This window comes from Lissotriton vulgaris, chromosome 8, assembly GCF_964263255.1.
Source record: "Lissotriton vulgaris chromosome 8, aLisVul1.2, whole genome shotgun sequence".
Classification (NCBI taxonomy): domain Eukaryota; kingdom Metazoa; phylum Chordata; class Amphibia; order Caudata; family Salamandridae; genus Lissotriton; species Lissotriton vulgaris.
This window is the reverse complement of record NC_141696.1, coordinates 167,882,981-167,901,185: the sequence shown is the minus strand read 5'-3', so window position 1 is coordinate 167,901,185 and position 18,205 is coordinate 167,882,981. Positions and strand designations below refer to the sequence as shown.

General features: G+C 41.9%; 1 protein-coding gene across 1 annotated transcript in view; it reads left to right on the top strand.

Moving 5' to 3' along the window:
- Window positions 1–18,205, top strand: part of PAK1 (p21 (RAC1) activated kinase 1) — a 357,978-nt gene that overhangs the window by 287,583 nt on the left and 52,190 nt on the right. Inside the window, exon 10 of the mRNA XM_086933892.1 lies at window positions 6,504–6,552. Coding sequence (XP_086790018.1) covers window positions 6,504–6,552 — 49 coding nt within the window. The remainder of the gene's footprint in view (window positions 1–6,503; window positions 6,553–18,205) is intronic.

Sequence of the window (18,205 nt, the reverse complement as noted above, 5' to 3'; positions counted from 1 at the left end):
CCTGGAGCATTTCCCAAACTTAGAGGAAATTATGCAATGTTCCTCTTTTTAAAGCCAAACACATTCTATCATCGTGGAACAGTCTTGAATGTCTAGCTTTATGGTAGAGATGAGGATGGGGACGCCATCACTTAACATTCTTTAAAGTAGCTGTAGTTAACATGGTTGATGAGGAAAGAAATCATGGCATTTGATCTAATCAGTAGACCAGGAGCCGGCTGGTGAGATGTAAATTTAGGGGAATACAAAAAAGATGAGAAGATAGAAATGAATAATCCATCTGAGGGAGAAGGTGTGATAGCTCAAGTTGACCTATCACAAGGATCTCCTCTCCTTCAACACCCACTATTGCTAAATCTCAGATAGGCAAAATAAACTTGCCCCATCGGAAAAGAACCTTTAGTGCCTCCATAGTTATAGTTATAGTTAAGTTGAACTTTATAAAGCAAATGCTCTTGTTTTTTATGTTAGTAACTTTTGAGGCATTCAAAGTATTTACACAAAAAATTATATTCAATTGACCCATCTAACTCCATAACTTAATCCCTAAATTTGATGCAGATTGGTTCAAACATTTCTCTGGAAAAAACACCGTTTTTTAAAGGGGGCAAAGAATAGACTAATGAAGCTGCCACACAAATGTTTACCCTCATCAGTATTCCATATCACTTAACGGATAACACCAAAGTTGGCTGCTGACAAAGAATTTCTCAGAACAAGTTTGTTTTTGTGGTATTGTGTAAATCTGCTTTGTAAGGGTTAATCGCTTGTTTATTTTACTGTTAAGATCTAAACACCCATGGTCTCAAATGCTGTTAAGATCTAAACACCCATGGTCTCAAATGCTGTTAAGATCTAAACACCCATGGTCTCAAATGCTGTTAAGATCTAAACACCCATGGGCTCAAATGCATTCATTTCTCCAGCATCCTTATTGGTTGGTGTCATGCAGGATCTGCGACTTTGCAAACAAACGGGTATCCACTCGGCTGGGAGTGCATGTCATATTGGATGTGCAGTTCTCATTGGAGCGCCGCTGAGAGCCACTTGATCCAATTCCCAGTTATATTTCTAGGACTCTGTGGGACACCAACCACTTACCTTCTCCCCTCCCCCACCCCCACACACACATGGCCTCCCACACACACATATAGTCCCTAAATTGAATAAGAACATGCTGCTGGGAGGTGAAAATTGCCTAATTCAATGGAAACAATATATGTACTGTGCATTATACTGTGGGTACCATAACCCGCATGCGCTTTTTTTCCAGTGTTCACGTGGTTCTCTTGATTAAGTGGGAACTGTGGATCTCGCACTGCCTCTGCAGATTGATCCTCTGAACTGCCATACGTTTTCACTGCTCTAGTGATTGTAATTGGTCATCATGTATAATGTATCTAGGGACAGAGCGGGTCTCCAACACGACCCCAGTTACGGTTTGCTATGGAACCGTACTGCCTTCTCACCACATTAAAATGCAAAAGACCTCACAGATGACGTCATGATTGACATTGGTAAAATCAAGTTGCATATCAATAATGACTTTCATATCATCAAAATGACACACCGTTACATATTTGCTACCAGTGGTAACAAAGCCTTCTCTAAGTAATCTTTGCAAGGGCATCTAGTTGCTGACAGTGCTACTGAAGTCTTACAACTGAATTTTAAATATTTACCAGGACACCTGTCATCAGTGACTTTAGCCTTTAGTCTTTGTGTTCTCTCTGTGTAAACATCTGATTAGAATGTCAAGCTAATATCTGCAATTACTGTCTATAAAAGATCTATTGCTTGTGAGTGGCAGTACATCTGTCTTTCCTATCTATATCATTGCTTTGAGAACTTGTGGATTGTGTAATGCCCTACTTCACAGTCTCCCAGACTCCTTACAGGTCCCCGTAAGGGCATCCTCCACACCACAGCATCACCCGCACACTGATGGAACTCCACAGGATCGCTTTGCAGACCTGCACCATCTTCAAAACCAGCTGCATCCTCTACAGAGCCATCATGGCTGTCACTATTGTCTATCTGGCTGACAAGGTCACCCCCTCCAATGGCTCTCAGTAAACCTGCAGCCAGGACCCCATCAGACCGTAGGCGAAGAAGTGCAAAAACAAGGCAACAGGCCTTCACTATTTGTGCATCCAGCATCTGGAAAATATAAATCGAGACTACTCCCAATCGTGCTTCAGTTTAAGAAAAATCTAAAAGCTCATTTCTTTTAAGAACATTACATCACAACCAAGTAAAAGTCTGCTCAGCTCTCAGAACCCAGCTACTTCCCAAATCACTGGTTGATTGGATCTTTGGCTTATATCCTGTACAATGCTCTTCTGTCTTTTGGCTAGGTTTGTGCTATACAAATTCCACATAAATTCTTCTGGGTGCGGACAGCGGTACTCCAGTCTTTGATCTCCATGCAATCTGTATGACAATAACTGTCTAGTACAACAAGGATAGTTGTCCAATACAATTGCAACCTTTCCTCTCTTTATAATCTATATGAAGGCATCTAGCTATTGAATGTGGTATTCCACTTTTTAGTATTAATGCAGTATTTATGAGATCATCTGTTTGCAGTCACTTTTACCCTGGTAATCATCATGAGGATATATGTATCTGTAGTCTTAGTTGACTTTGCAGGATGTTTGTTGGCTGTCTTTGGAATAGTGTCCTTTGTCTGCTCTGCTCACTTTTACTCTGACCTTTCACTTTTACATGGCTGGCTCTCGGTGGACCTTTTAGGCACTGTATTCTGTGGAATGTATGTGAGGTCCTTTGTTGTTTGTTAGTTGCCAGTCATACTACAGCTCTTCCAATTTCATGGAACATAATATGGGATGCAGCATCAGGGATGTGAACATCAGTGGAGGCTCCTCCGCTAAGGCGAAGGTGCGTTGCCCCACTGCTCTTAGAGCAATGAAAAGGTGAAAAATAAAACAATAATAACAAGGGTATTATTGTTTCATTCTTGGTTGCTGCGGGCTGGGTTAGGGCGGAGTGGGGCTTGTGGCTCAGGGTATGAGGAGGAGTGGACTGTCAACACTAAGTGTGCATGACTGCTTGGCCGTTTCGGCCAGCCAAGCAGTCATGCGCACTTTGCATATTCCCCACAGGTCGGTAATGGACATCTTGGTGGGGAATATGCAAAGGCTCCCTGCCCCGATCTGCGCGCCGATCCACGGTGCTCAGACCAATCCCAACCCTGCATTGCAGCGTTGTGATTGGCTATGGAGAGCCTGTGTGCTGGGTACTTCCTGCAGCTTCTTCCAGACTAAAGACAGGAAGAGCAGAGAAGCAGAGAAGAGACACAGCTGTCGGAAAAGGAAAATATTTTTTTGGGTTTTATATTTTCAACCACCCCTGTTCCCTACCAGGCACTACTGGTCAACACTACTGCTGGCATATGAGATCATTGAAGTAATTTGTGAAATAATGTCATCTGCAGTGTCCTAAACTGCTGGCGAGTCTTGGTTGCACAACTGAACATATATTTGGATTTTCAGTTAATTATAGGCTTTGGTTCGTAACAAGAAAGAGCCTTTAAATGAAGTTTTTGAACCGAATTTGAAAGTTTTTTGCTACAGTGCCAGGTACTGATTTTATTGGACAACCATAACTTCCCTTTAGGAAAGTTTTATTTGTTATTTTTGTTTGTATTGAAATACTCTTAACTACTGCACAGGTTTCACCTGGCACAAGGCACTTTGCTCAGTCCCCCCTCCTCAGTGCTCACTGGACTCCTTCTGCAGCCGAGCACAGCAGCTGCTGGACATAGGATGTGACTGTGGCAGATGTCTTACTCCTGGTATTGATACCCTAGTTGAGCTTAGTTCATTACGTTGTTTTATTGTCTATTTTGTTTAGTGAATGTAATAAATATTTACTGTATGGCGTAGCAACATTACAATGCTACACACCTGTGTTGCTCTTAAATGTTTGTTTGTGACTGCATTTTCATCTGGGCATTGAAAAATATTTTGATCTTATAGGAATGGTTGGTAAGCTTCTGTTGCTACGTCTGACATCTCAAGGATGTCATCAGGTGACTCTCGAATCTCTCATTTCCTACAACCTGAGAACTGATCACATTAACGCTTGCATGGGATTGGTGACCGCGTAGTACTGTTTCTGCTGGGCCTCTGCAGTTTGAGGTATTATGATGGTAGTGACCCATCTCAACTTACATATGTGAAAGGAGGACACAGAGTAGCCTCAAGGTTGGTGTCTGCCCTGCTTGTTGTTTGTGGTGTTGCATTACTGTGTGAAGCTGGAAGAGAGACAGGGAGTTAGGAGAAGAAGGTCCTTCCAGGCACATCCTTTTTTGTGAGCGCAAACTGTGCGATTCGCAAAAATCGGCCGTTTGCTCCTGCAAAAAGGGCTTTTGCAATGTATCAAGGTTTAAGGTACTCGCAACTTAACAATTCGCAATTTATTGCGATTTCTTAAATTGCGATTGCATTTAAGGAATCGCTATTTGTGATTTCTTAAATGCAATGCAAAACCCACTTTAAAAAAGCGATTTCGCTATTTGAGGCCGCATATTATCGAGCAATTAAACTGGTCGGTAATTTGCAAAAACTTTGTGCATTTTTCAAAGTTTCATGTTACGCACACACATGCCCTTGGGGCATGTGTGTGTGCAACATGGGTGCACATCATAATTTTAGGGGTGCATTTTGACACCCTTGCCCCCTCGAAATCGCATGCGCAATTTGCGAGTACCGATTGGTACTGGCAAATTGTGCATGCAATCTCCAATTCCTATGGACCTGTGGGCCCATAGGAATGAATGGAGAGCCATTCTTTAATTGCGATTCTCAATTTGCGAGTCGCAATCAAGGAATTTGTAGGAATCGCTATTTTCCCAGCGATTCCGACATGCATAGGCTTTTGCGATTCCATATTAGCGAATCCTTATTTTTCGCTAATAAGAAATCTCAAGGGACATGTTTGATGCATATGCCAGTTCATGTGTTATCTGGGTTTTCATGGTTTATTGCTGGCCTTGAGTGCTCAACAGGGGAAGGAAGACTAAATGAAGGAGGTAGGATGCAGAATTCTGAATTTGGGGCCAGATGAACAAAGCATTCTGGTCGATTCGCAAAATGCTGTTACTGAATCACAATTTGTAGTTGTAATTCGGTATTTGGACGGAGCGTGTTTTGGGCATCCCTTCCAAATACCAAATCGGACCAATCGAATTCCTGTCGCAGAACAGTAGTACTTTACCACCATTTAAAAAGCGGTGGTAACCAATTCGCAAATGGTAAGGGGGCCCTTTGAGACACCTTCTCTTTTGAGAATGTTGAAAAAATATTTTTAAGAGCAGGAAGTTGTCTCAAGGACCACCGCCTGTGCTTACAAAATTAAACTTAAACGAAATTTTTTTTATTTTTAAATGCATCCCGTTTTCCTCTACGGAAAATGGGCTGCTTTTGAAAAAAATAAAATAAATGCTTTATTTAAAAGCAATCACAGACATGGTGGTCTGCTGACCCCAACAGGGCACCATCCCTGTGATGGCAGCCAATCTAGGTAGGTCGCAAATTACGACCTACCTCATTATAATGCATGAGTGAGGTCTATTTGCGACCCACGGGGAATCTCTACTGAAACTCAAAAGAATTTCATATATTAGGAACAGCGATTTACTAATTGCAATTCACAGGAAGTCGCAATTAGGAAATTGCTATTCCTAATCTGCATACATCTGGCCCCTAATGTTTCGATGGAAGGACAACAATAACTTGAATTCGTTTTCCTCTGTGGAGTCACCAGTGTATCGCAGGTAGTGTATCTCATTGATATCAATGGGAACCCCTCAGTTAAAAATATTTTTTCTGGTTGTTTAGTCTGTCAGAATTGTACTGATTATACAGCAGCTTGCACATATGTACTTAAAGGATAGAGATCTCCTGAATAATTTGCCAGCATATTTTATTAAAGAAACCCCCAGATCCGGTAGTATATCCATATAAGAAGTTAAGTTATAACTTGTGGCCCTATATAAAGCACACAGTATGCTTAATGTAGGACCACACTGTGCAACCCCCATTCAAGTTACTACTGCCACCTCTTCAAAGAGCTTCTAGAAAGAATTGAAACCAATCATAGTCTCTTAGGATGTCACACTTCACCTCCCTGTGTCCGCTCCAACATGCCTCCAGGTTCTGCATCGACACCCACGGACACAACAGAAACCAACCGAGGATCAAAAAGCCGGCCCTCACTGCACAAGGCACAGCCATGCTTCTGCCCACGAGGATCCTCCCCACTGATATGATTCAAGTGCATAATTGTCCTTCATTAAAAGCATCCAGTGCTTTACAACAGAGTTTTGCAGCCAGTTTAATCTTATCAGCTTAACACTGTATTTGATGCATTTATGGACTGGGTGCCATTGCCAGAATGACTAATATGTGCATCTGTTATTGTATCATTGTGAGTTGTGTTGCCTCATCTCTTTTTTTTCTTTCTTTGGCTGTATGCAGGGCTTCTGGAACAGTTTACACTGCAATGGATATAGCTACAGGGCAGGAGGTAAGCTTGTCTTTGAAGATATATGTGTTTCGCATGAACTTCAAATAGGTAATTAATTTGGTTCAACTAATCACAAAAAACATCCACGACTCACACTCTTGGGTTCCAGATGGGAATCGCCCAGTTTGCTGGAGATGCTCCTGTGCCTGTAAATGTAGACAGGACTCAAGAATCACACAAAATTGTATGGCAAGCCCTCACAGACCAGCCTAGGTGTCATGATGCATCGTGGGGCTCCCCACATTCCTCAGAAATGGTTATAGTGATGAATGGGCTCCATGATTTTTGGGAGTACTTTCCTGGAGGGAAATGGGGTACGGGATTCACTGTGAGAGATACACATGTCAGTCTTCTTCCCAAAGATGTTCCTTTCTTATAGGGTGACCAAAGAAGTGGTAAAAAACAGTTTAAGGATGCATAGGGTTTTATTCGTCCGGCATCATATAGGTCGACATGTCTGAGTTGCAAAAAAGGACCCAGTCGGGCTCCCTGACTACATACAGGACCAGAATCCCTATTACTGTATAGTTATTGCACTCATAAAGCACCCTGCAATCATATGATAATTATTCTTGAAATGAGTGCTGAATATACTCAAGTTTTTATGTCTTTTTAGAGGAGTCCCTGAATTAAGGAAGATGTGTCCCATGGAGGAACATAACGTGTATTTGTAAAGCACGCGTTCACCCAGTGGTATCTTGCAGCTGTGTAACAGATGTTTGTTACCTAACACAATGGTACTTATTCTATCGATCTGGACCTGCCGGGATTTGAACCTGTGACCATGAGGTCGAACACAGGCCTACACAGTGGAGGCATTGGCCCACTAAGCCACCAAACCAGGGTACGTGAGGGAGCCTTGTAATCCCCCTTGCATCAAAGGTCTAGCCCTGCCCGGTACCTATGCTGCTCTCTGTGTCCTTGGAATGGACAGCCCGCCCCCATCCCCCTAGCTCCCTAAAACTAGGGCTGTTAATTTGATATGTTATTTTGGTTTGGCCAGAAATAGTGAATCTACAGAAAGTGAGTTACCTGCAGGTCAAAGTTAGCCAATTATGACTATGTAAGCCGCTGCAAAATAATATTGATTTCTATGCATTAGGGTTGGATATTCCCTGGGGCCATGCTCATTTAGCTGTTTAACAGTGGCTCAATCCTTTTTCCTGAAGCCCTGACAAAGCATCCCTTTTCCAGATCCATCTCGCATACTATATCGAACAAAGTAAAAAATTATATACTTTGCTTCTACTAGTTCTTCAAATATACAATTGAAGCTTATGGGTATTATAAAGTAGATTAGGTAAGGCAAAGTTCAATTTAAAATTCACAATAATTTATCCAAAGCATGTTAAAGGGCTAAAAGTGTAGGTGTCCTCTAGATGGCTCCATATATATGCTTAAGATTCTGCCTGTATATTCTCAAGTTTAGGCAGTGCAACAATCGCATCAAGGAAGGTGCATTCCATATAGTTACATTTCATCACATTTTAGCCACATATTTTTAGGAATTGGGTCTCTTATACCTGCATATATCAGCTCTTCTTGCTAATTCAAATGCTATTCTGACACAGTCCTTGAAGACAGCCAGCCGGCAATATTGACATTAATCCTCCTACATCTTGTGTAGGAAGCTTACCACCGCCACACTTTACTGCTGCACCGCCTGATATTTCTACACAAAGTCACACATCCAGGTCCAACAACACCTTAAGACTGAATCACAAAATAGCATTACAACAGTGCCAACAGTGCCATCTGTCTGTAAAAGATATTCATGGTTAAAAATATACTTGTTTTTCTACTTTGTAGACACTGCATCTGTAATTTGTCAAAAAGTAATTTTAGTAGCATTCTTTCATCCTTCTGTGGAGCACCCCAGTCTAAGAGCCCTTCATTGTGCTCCCCAGTGTAGATAGTCAACATTAATATTTTGGGCGAGATCTGCCCCTATAAACTGTTTAAATATAATACAGAGCCACTGACTCTGCTTTACCTCCGTCTATAAAGCCACAGTCTAGGACCCATCTCCCTGCCCCATGGTTTACTGATTCTCTTAAACAAGAGAAAAAATGCTGGAAAGCCTTAGAAAGACTTTGGAGGAAACACTGTCTGTCTGATGCTAAGTTGGATTATTTGGGTGCATTAAAGAGATATCATGCTCTTTGCAGATCGGCTCGTATAGCCTTCTTTTATTTAGAAGATTTCTGGCTCCCAACACTGCCAGAAAACTTTGTTTAAGGTGGTCACAAAACTTTCAGTCGTCCGTGCATTCTTGCCCCCTCCCTCGCTCTTCCAACCTCAATCAGAGGAGCTAGCACTGTCCTTCTAAAATAAAGTCAAGTCCATTCATGACCAACTTGCTTGTGGATGCCCTCCAACAAGGGAATCTCAAGTTTCCTGTTAGCCTCTCGACAGGGTCCCTTGAATGTTCCTCCCAGGCTCCTGCGTCTGAGTATCCTTCACAGATTAGTTCATGGTTTCTTTTGGATTTGAAGCTGTTACTGAGATCTATCAAGTCTGGATTACCTCTTGATCCTCTCCCCCCTTCTAAACTTAGTCTCTTGAGCGACACAGTCCTTTCTGTGATTCTTAATCACCTTTATACTTCTTTAAGTACAGGTTTGGTACCCCAGGGGTGGAAACATGCACTCGTCCTTCCTCTACTAAAAAAGCAAGGTCTTGACCCTCTTTATTGGTCTAATTTCCTTCTTATTTCTCTGTTGCTTGTGTTTTCTACAATTTTGGAACACATTAATACTCTACTTTCTTCTTTTGTCACTGCTTGCAATTTGCTCTCAGTCTGGCTTTAGACCTGGCCATAGTCCCGAGTCTGCTCTTTTCGGGGTTACTGAGCACCTCAGGCTACAGCTTGACTCCGGAGGAACTTCCACCCTCATTCTGCTGGATTTGAGCGTCGCTTTCAAATCGGTTTCTCATTCCATTCTGATAGACCGTCTTGAAACCTCTGTCAATGTGGGTCTGGCTCTAAGGTGGTTGATCTTTTTTTTAAAAGACTGTACCCTTCAGGTCTTCTTGAACGGAGTGAGATTGAACACTTCAGCTTTAACCTCCGGAGTTCTTCAGGGTTCTGTCTTGAGCCCTTTACTTTTTAATTTATACGTTCGCCCCTTGTCCGACATTGCTGAGAAGTCAGGGCTGTCTATTTTTTCCTATGCCGAAGATACCCAGATTGTATTCTCCCTCTCCGCCGCCCAGCACCTAGATCCTTCTCTGCTGCAGCTTGGCTTGAGGATTGTTTCCTCGTGGCTGACCACTAACCTTCTGAAGCTAAACAGCACCAAAACGGAGGTGCTTATTCTGGGTAATAACCCGGAGATTTAGGGAATCAAAAACTGGCCTGATATTCTGGGCCCTGTGCCTGCCTCTATCCCTAAAGTCAAAAACCTGGGTTTTATTATTAATAAACAGCTCTCCCTTAGACCTCAGGTTTCCACAGTAGCGGCATGCTGCTTTGCTGCTCATAGATGGATCAAAAAAATCTTCTGCCTAATCCCACCGGCAGCTCAGAGAATGGTTCTGCAGGCTTTGGTGATATCCAGGCTGGACTACTGCAATGTGCTCTACCTGGGTGCTGATACAGCTTCAATACATTGGCTACAGGTCATTCTAAATGCTGCGGTTCGTCGCCTTTTCCATCTGCCTAGATATGCTTCTGCGTCTCCTTAGCTCCACCAACTCCACTGGCTTAAAATCAATAAGCGCATTGAGTTCAAGGCCCTCTGTAATGTCGCCTTGCCCCTGCTTACATTCAAAGTCAGGTTGCACCTTATTTTCCGGCTCGACGGTTGAAATCTTCCAGCCTGTTGCTGTGTTCAGTTCCCAGATTTCGACTTGTCCGTATGAGGGGTCATTCCTTTTCCTGTCTTGGCCCCAGGTTCTGGAATGCTCTTCCAATTGACCTTAGAAACTGTCATTCCCTGCTAACCTTCCGTAAGAGCTTAAAGACACTGCTGTTTAGTGACTTGGTTTGATCTCTGTTTTTCTTTTGCCTGCTGTTTAAGTTGGTTGCTGCCTCCACATGCTGGGTAGCTGCATGCTTTATAAGTGCATAAATAAATAACTAAATAAATGTATTTTAATTAAATATGCATTCATTTGCAATTCCTTAGAAATCACAGTAGCGCATTGTTTCAATGAAAGGTCGCCCTGTCAACAAAGAACACAACACCGATATATCACTCCATATTCGTGCAAATGTGCATTTTAATCTGTGCGTCCCATGTTTATCCACAACGTATTTTTCATGTGATTCTCTCCTTTCATCCTTTTGCATGAATCACATTTGTATTTCCCCAAACTCACTAGGACTCTAGCAATAGTTTTTGTGATAGCATAAAATGTGCTTTGGAACTAGCATTCTGTTTATAATTAAACCAAAAAAAACATGGTAATGAAACCCTCACATTACTCCCAGAGGTATGCAAGCCCACTTGCTCTAAGTTCCTTTTTTGTGGTAGTTGAAAGATTTTCCTGAAAAGGGTAAGAGGTATCAAAACTTTGATTAATGGGGCTATAGCCTTGCAAGATTTTCTTGGTTTCTACAGGACACAAAGTTACATACTCTGGGGGCTATTCACAAAGGTAACGCACACTTGCGACTTGTTTGCACTTACTCTTTTGAGTAAAATTACTACTTTGGCCTATTCACAAAATTCGACTACTAAGTTACTCAAAAGTGTAGTCTTGCACAGCTCCACACCCTGAAAATGCAGGTGGAGCCAAACTTACAAGCCTTACTACTGCCAAAAAAAGAAACAGTAGTGAGTCCAGCACTGCACATTTCCAACCACGAATACTGCAACACTCTCCCATAGAAATCAATGACGGTAGGAACTTAAAATAAAATCCCAATTATTTAAATACGTTAAAAATATGAATAAATAAAGCTTAATGTACAAAATATAAAACAAATCATAGCTATAATTTAATTATAAAAGATCTTTTTTTGCATTTAAATAATATAAGATTACTTTTTAATAAAATATAATGAAATTACTTGTAATTAATGCAGTAAAGGCCTTTTAATAATTATTACAGCATAATAAATTATTTAAATTTACATTTCCCCTATACTTTACCATATGGGTGGAGATTTTTCTATGCTAAAGTATAAGAAAAAGCAAAAAATAAAAAAATGATGATGGACGGAAAGTTGAACGGTGCAAACATTCACCACCCAGTTACAGACCTGAGTTTAATCCATTGTGGTTTTTTGTGCTCGCCACGTCACCCCAGTTGAGACCCAGCCATATGCAAATCAGTCTTGACCCTGATCCTCATGGGGATAGTCCAGCCTGAACTGCCAAGCCAGTCCTCCTGGACTGGAAGCAAGCATCCTTGTACCAGTTTTGGGGTATCACTCCTCATCAGCGTGGGGAGTAGGGTCATATGGCTGGGTCCACACTGGAATGGCATGGTGAGCAAAAAACAACATACTTAGGCCCAGATCTCTGTACTGGGGGTGAATGTTCGACATTGTTATGCATTCTGTCCATCAACTGTTCTTTTGACATTTGCCACCCCACAGAATAGGGAAAGAAAAAAAAATGTTTTATTGAACTCCAGGGGGAAAAAAAATTACAAATAATTTTAATGTTAAATATTCATTTAAATTAACATTATGTATTTATTTTAAATTCAGAACAAAATAAATAATGCTACAGCACTTTCCACTTCGTTCAGATTTAAAAATTATATTAATTAAAATATTAATTTAAAATAAAATATTTTTTACTAATTCTAAATAAAAAAATTAATTCAATAGGAGAGCTGGGCTGATCGTAGGGTCCTTTGGGGTGCGTGGAATGTGAGTCGGCTATTGATGTATGCTGGTCCGGTGTTGTGGAGGGATTTGTGTGCATGGGTGATAATCTTGAAGGTGATTGTTGCCTAGATGGGGAGCCAGTGGAGTGTGCGCAGGTGCTGGGTGATGCGGCAGTGTTGTGGCAAGTTGAGGACTAGTCTGGCGGCGGCGTTCTGGATGTTTTGAAGTTTGCAGGTGAGGCTTTTGTTGATTCCGGCGTAGAGTGCGTTGCCGTAGTTGAGTCTGCTGCTGACGTGGGCGTGTGTGACGGTCTTTCTGTGTTCGAGGGGTATCCATTTGAAGGTCTTACGTAGGAGGCGGAGGGTGTGGAAGAAGGAGGATGCGATAGAGTTGATCTGTCAGTCCATGTTGACGTCTGCGGAAACTCCACAGTCGGGCATATCTGCACAGAAAAAGATAGGACAGGCGGAGGTGTAACCTCTGCATGTAAGTTTGTGAAGAGCATTTTGTAGTATGTTTAATGTAGTTCAAATTATGGTTTGTGACTAGGCCCCTGCGAGTCTGAGCAGAAGTGCTTTATAACACCAGTAGCTCTGGCCTTGTGACCAGTGTTCGACAACTCTGAAATAGAGTAGTGTAGGTGGAAGTGACTGCTCACTCTCAAAAGTCCTGATCATGCCTATCTCATGACTCACTCACTCAGGCTGGCGCGCAGAGACCTTGAATTCTTCTGCAGGCGGATTTTTAAATTAGTTTCCTCACTTGTGCTAGGGACAGCGATATTATTAAAATAACCCAGCATGTTTATTCCACTCTATGTACCAATTCTAGAAATTAACAGTCTTGTTTGTGCTTTGCAGAGTGACAGATTCTTGCAGTTTTTGTTTTTTAACCTTCTTGTCAACTCTGTGGAACTATGTTTATGAGATTCTGTCTCATATGCAATGTAACACAGTGCATTCTTTTAATGCTAACTATAAATATTTTAAACCCCTATCAATAATATATGATAGTGTGCATTATGGCTGATCACTGATTTACTGATACTTTTTCATTTAAAAACAAATTATGTAAAACTGCAAATGTGTAGAAGCAGAGCTGCCTTTTGGCAGGAACAGCATGATAAGGGTACACTTTAGTGGAAATTACGCTTACTATAAAATAACGATCACTTGCTACTCTTACTTTCAATACTTGTATTTGCTGTTAAAAAGAAATGCTTTTGGGTTTTAGTTTTGGTATCTCGTACTTGATGCAGACCATGAATTGTACCCAGGCCAGGGCGTATTTTGGGTTATGTTTGTATGCTTTGTATTTGCTTTACATCTTTAAGTATTGTGTTGCTCAATAATATTTGGAAGACTGTTATTTATCACTTGTGCAGGTAAACACACTATATACTTTATCATTTTAAGCAACTATTATAAAATGTCTAGGATATTTGACATAACTTTAAAATAGACGTAAAGGATGCCCTGCTAAAAAGGCACCGAACTAAAAATATTAGGCCATTGTCAGTGACCTCTTGATTAAAGGGTCTTTGGATTTTGCTAGACCAGCTGCCATGGAGCCATGTCTGGGAGGCTTTGCAGTAGTCAGCCAGCACAATGCATCCCCACCTGTCAGTCATACATATTTGTGCTGGGTACAGAGCCGGTGTACACATTCATAGACCCTTGGAAGTGTAGTGATTGAGTGAGCCAAGAGGGACTTTGCCACGTATACAAGCATTTGGACGGTTTACCCTGGTGTCACCTTTATTCAGTTATGCAGGAACATCCTAACTGCTGGTTTTCTCCTTCCTGAGCCTTTGGTGTGTAGCTGCCTTGTGCAAGAAGTGAGACTGTGAGTCCTTGCACCTTCCTCTTAACATTTTATTTGGCCCCTCCCTTTCATGCAATGTCACATGTCTGTGTATAGCCTTGTATCACTGACTAGTGTGGTACAGTAAGAAATAATGGAACAATACCATTAGCAGAAAGAGTGGCCAAGTCATTTATAACTCAGATATTCTACTATTTTGTGAAAAACTACAAATGGTTACTTATTATTGGAGGATTTCCACCTAACTGGAATAACAGAAAAGATGCATCCATAATTATACTGTTCTCGTTTCTCTTAGACCCCAAACTATGGCAGCTCTCACTAAAATCTTCTCCTCGTGTGTGAGGCACTTTTGACCTACTGAGGCAGACGCAGAGCTGTGAGGACCCCATCAAAATTCACTGGACAGTCCAGTGTGTAATCCCTTTCTCTGTCTCCATCACAGTCTTTGAAACTGTTTGTGAATATCCCTTAAAAACCCAAGTAAGCCTAGATCAGCAGTTCAAAAATGATCAATGTAGACCCTTGTCACAATTTTGAAGAAAGAACTTAAGTAAAAATTGCAAATGGATTAAATGAAAAATGAAATATAAAGTGCGTTAAACCAGAGGGTATCTAAGCGCTGTGCCCGATGTACTGAAGATCCAGAGGAAAAAAACATGTTTTTAACGATTTCTTCAAGTCTAGCAATGTGGACGGGCAGCGAATAAATAACTTGTCAGCAGCCCCGGAGATGGACCGACTGCCCCATCTGACTTTCAAGACGCTGAGCATGGAGATTTTCCTAGCTAAAGAGGTTCTGAGTGGCCTGCCCGGAGTGTACCAGCTGAAGAGGGAGCAGAGATGTTTGAACCCTTTGTGATGAAGAGCGAGGAAGACTAGGCAAATAGCCTTAAAAACAATGTGCTTCCTTACAAGAAGCCAATGTAGCGCTCTGTCATCTCTGGCAGACTCTCGTTTGGGAGTGTTAAGAATAAGGTACACAGCTGCATTTTGCACCACTTATAGCTTGTTAAGTGAGGAGGCATTAATATTCAGATAATGCGCATTCCAGTAATCGAGTCTGGATGACTTAAGCAATGGCCACCACAATGCAACTGTAATAAAAGGAAAGACCTTCCTAAGAGAAGTGTCAAACATTACTCCAAGATTTTCACCCACTTTAAGAGCCGTAGGTAAAGGGTCACATTCCTCAGGCGACCAACAGCAAGACCAGATGGAATATTGTGCACCAAACACCAGTACCTCAGTTTTTTTGTGTTCAGTTTAAGAAAATGTTCTTTCTTCTAGATGTAAATTTTTGTCATGCAGAGATTAAACTTGTTAGCTACTGAGGGCAAGTTGTCAGAGATGGATATTGTAATCTGGGTGTCGTAAGTATATGAGAGTGCTTTAAAAACGCATGAACGTATTAGTTCAGCGAGAGGAGCGACATACAGATTAAAAAGAGGGGGTTCAATTAAGATCCCTGAAAGGGCCCCACAGAGCAGGCTAAAGGCCTTTCCTAATCAACCTGATTCAAACAGTGAGAGACTAGTCATACATTTTGTCGCATGTAGCATAGTGTGTAATATGGTGCTATGAAGCTCATTGGTGCAAAGGGACGATGATGGGGCAGTTCGTGTAATCATGCCGCAGATGTTCTTTCTTTTCTGTATTCACACTTCATAGGCTCCCATAGGAAATTTGACGAAAAAGACTAATGCTTAGCCCAATGCTAAACATCATTGATGAAGCTTAGGAGATGTTGGGCAAGTGAGACCTACTTTCTTTTCCTGGTTGACCTCTACAGCATTTGAAATGTTGCAAACGTGACATACTGCTTAACACGCTGCCTACTTGTTTTGATGTTGGTAGGACAGTGCTACAGTGGTACACATCCTAGCTGTAGGAGTACTGACTGTACAAATTAGTAACACCTTCTCTCACCCTATCAAAACGCCTTTTGGTGTCTCAAGACGCAGTCCTAACCCCCATGCTATTTAACCTATATGTAGTACAACTTGGAGAGCACATAAACTCTTAGCCTGTCATACCCCCAACATGCAGATGATTTGCAGATCTTTGTGACCGGTGAGTTGCGGTGGTACCTAATTCACAAAGGGGAATCTGCCCTGTGGGACATATTTCCCTTTTGGAAATAATGTTCACAGCCTCCGTGGAGCTCTCCCTAATGTGAATCTACCAAGGTGCTGTTTACAAAAATGTTCCCATTTGGGAATGCAAATGCTATGGAGGTTTGCTGTCCGCCTCAGGCTCCTCTCCTGCAATTGCAGCCTGTCAATGGAGGTCACAAAATGCGGCCTACCTAATTAATAATATTCATTAGCCAGGCCATTTTGCATCCCCTGCAAATGTATAATTTGTGGTGTGACATATTAGTACTTAGATGGCATTTCAAATTCCATTACTATTCACAAACCAGTTCTGTGAAGTGCACTTCCCTTGTTTGTGACTGGAATAGGACTTCAACCTGCTAAATTGTTTTACTACCATATAAACTAAACCAAAGCAACCCTGAGTTATTTATCTGCCAGAGTGAAAACAAGGACGCGGTGAAGAGCTAGCAGAAGAACCTCCAGGAAGCTGGGCTTTGCAGTAAAACACTGGAAAATGGCAAGTTGCTCAACTTTACCCGAGGTCAGTAAACTCAGGCTAGATGCTAACATAGATGTCATGGTAAAAGGACCTCTTTATATGATGTATTAAAACCATTGAAAACTTTACCTTGACTCATGATCTTAAGTCATCCAAGCCTCAGTCACACCGAGGATTTAATAAGGGTCCTCAGTTGTACAAGTTTATCCCCACAAGAAGCAATCATCAATACTGACCTCCGACACTGAGAAGTATGATCTGCTACCCCTGTATTGATGAATAATAACAATAAGACCCACACTGCAACCCACTCCTTCTTAAGCTTCACCACTGAAATATTCAACAGTAAATGCATTGACATAAGGCAAGAAACCTCACTCCCCTCACTCAAAGCCATATGGAATCATTACCTGTGGCTACCTCAGCTAGGCAGACCATCACTTGCATTCCAAAGTTTCCATCTGTATGTAGAGACTAAGCTGTAGAGCTTATTTGTGTATATATTTTAGATATATGAAGCTATAGGCGATCGACAGCTGGTAAAGAGTGTCCTTCTAGTGTTCTGTCATCCACATATTTTCCTCAGGTCTGCAAGCTTGCAGTCCAGACAGGAACGAGGTTTTGTTAACAAGAGATCTTTGCTGAAACTGACCGTGAGAGTTGAGACTACCTAAAACGATCTGCTGAGCAGATTGGCTCATTCTCGCGAATGGGAGCGTTACCAAAATATGGCCAGCCTTGTCTTGGTGCGTAGACTCGTTTGCACCTCCCAGGAATGCAAAATATCTGCTGATTGCCTCCTGGCCTGTCAAGGGACCAGGCTGCATCAGCTGGAATGTGCTACTCCTCACACCCTTTGTCTTTTGTCACCAGAGTGGGCCTTGAGTACTGGGTGCCTGCTGATCTTGGTGGCTCTGACTTGACAGAACTTCTTCTAGTTCCGTGGCTTTCTGGAGCTGAGCCTAGCTATCAATTTCTTCCCTCTAACAGAGAATCTCCAGTCCTAGCAGGAAGGTTTAGTGATTTGAGCTTCTCCATAGTTGGTTAATTGTCGTGGTGGTGGCTGTGAATGACCACCAGAGGTTTTCCCAGAGATCTTACCATTGAAATGTACAAGATAACCCTCCAGTCAGAAGCAACATATGAGTGTGTGGCTCAGGTTATGGCACTCTATCTGGGAGAGAGAGTTAGCTAGCTGCTTGTGTTACCCAGGACTTGTCCTGCGAAGGCTCTTTTAGCATTTAATTCCTCTAACGAGGAGTTGTAGCACTTTATGCCGGCAAATGGTAACCCTTGGTGAGAATACCTATGCTTCCTATGTGTGCTACACCCCCAGTGCTTCACCCACATGCTATGTCGCACCATATTATATACTGGAAGCATGTGCTGTTTTACTCCATTTCTTTTAGAAGTTGTAAAGTCAGAAGTAGAGGGAGAAAAACCAAA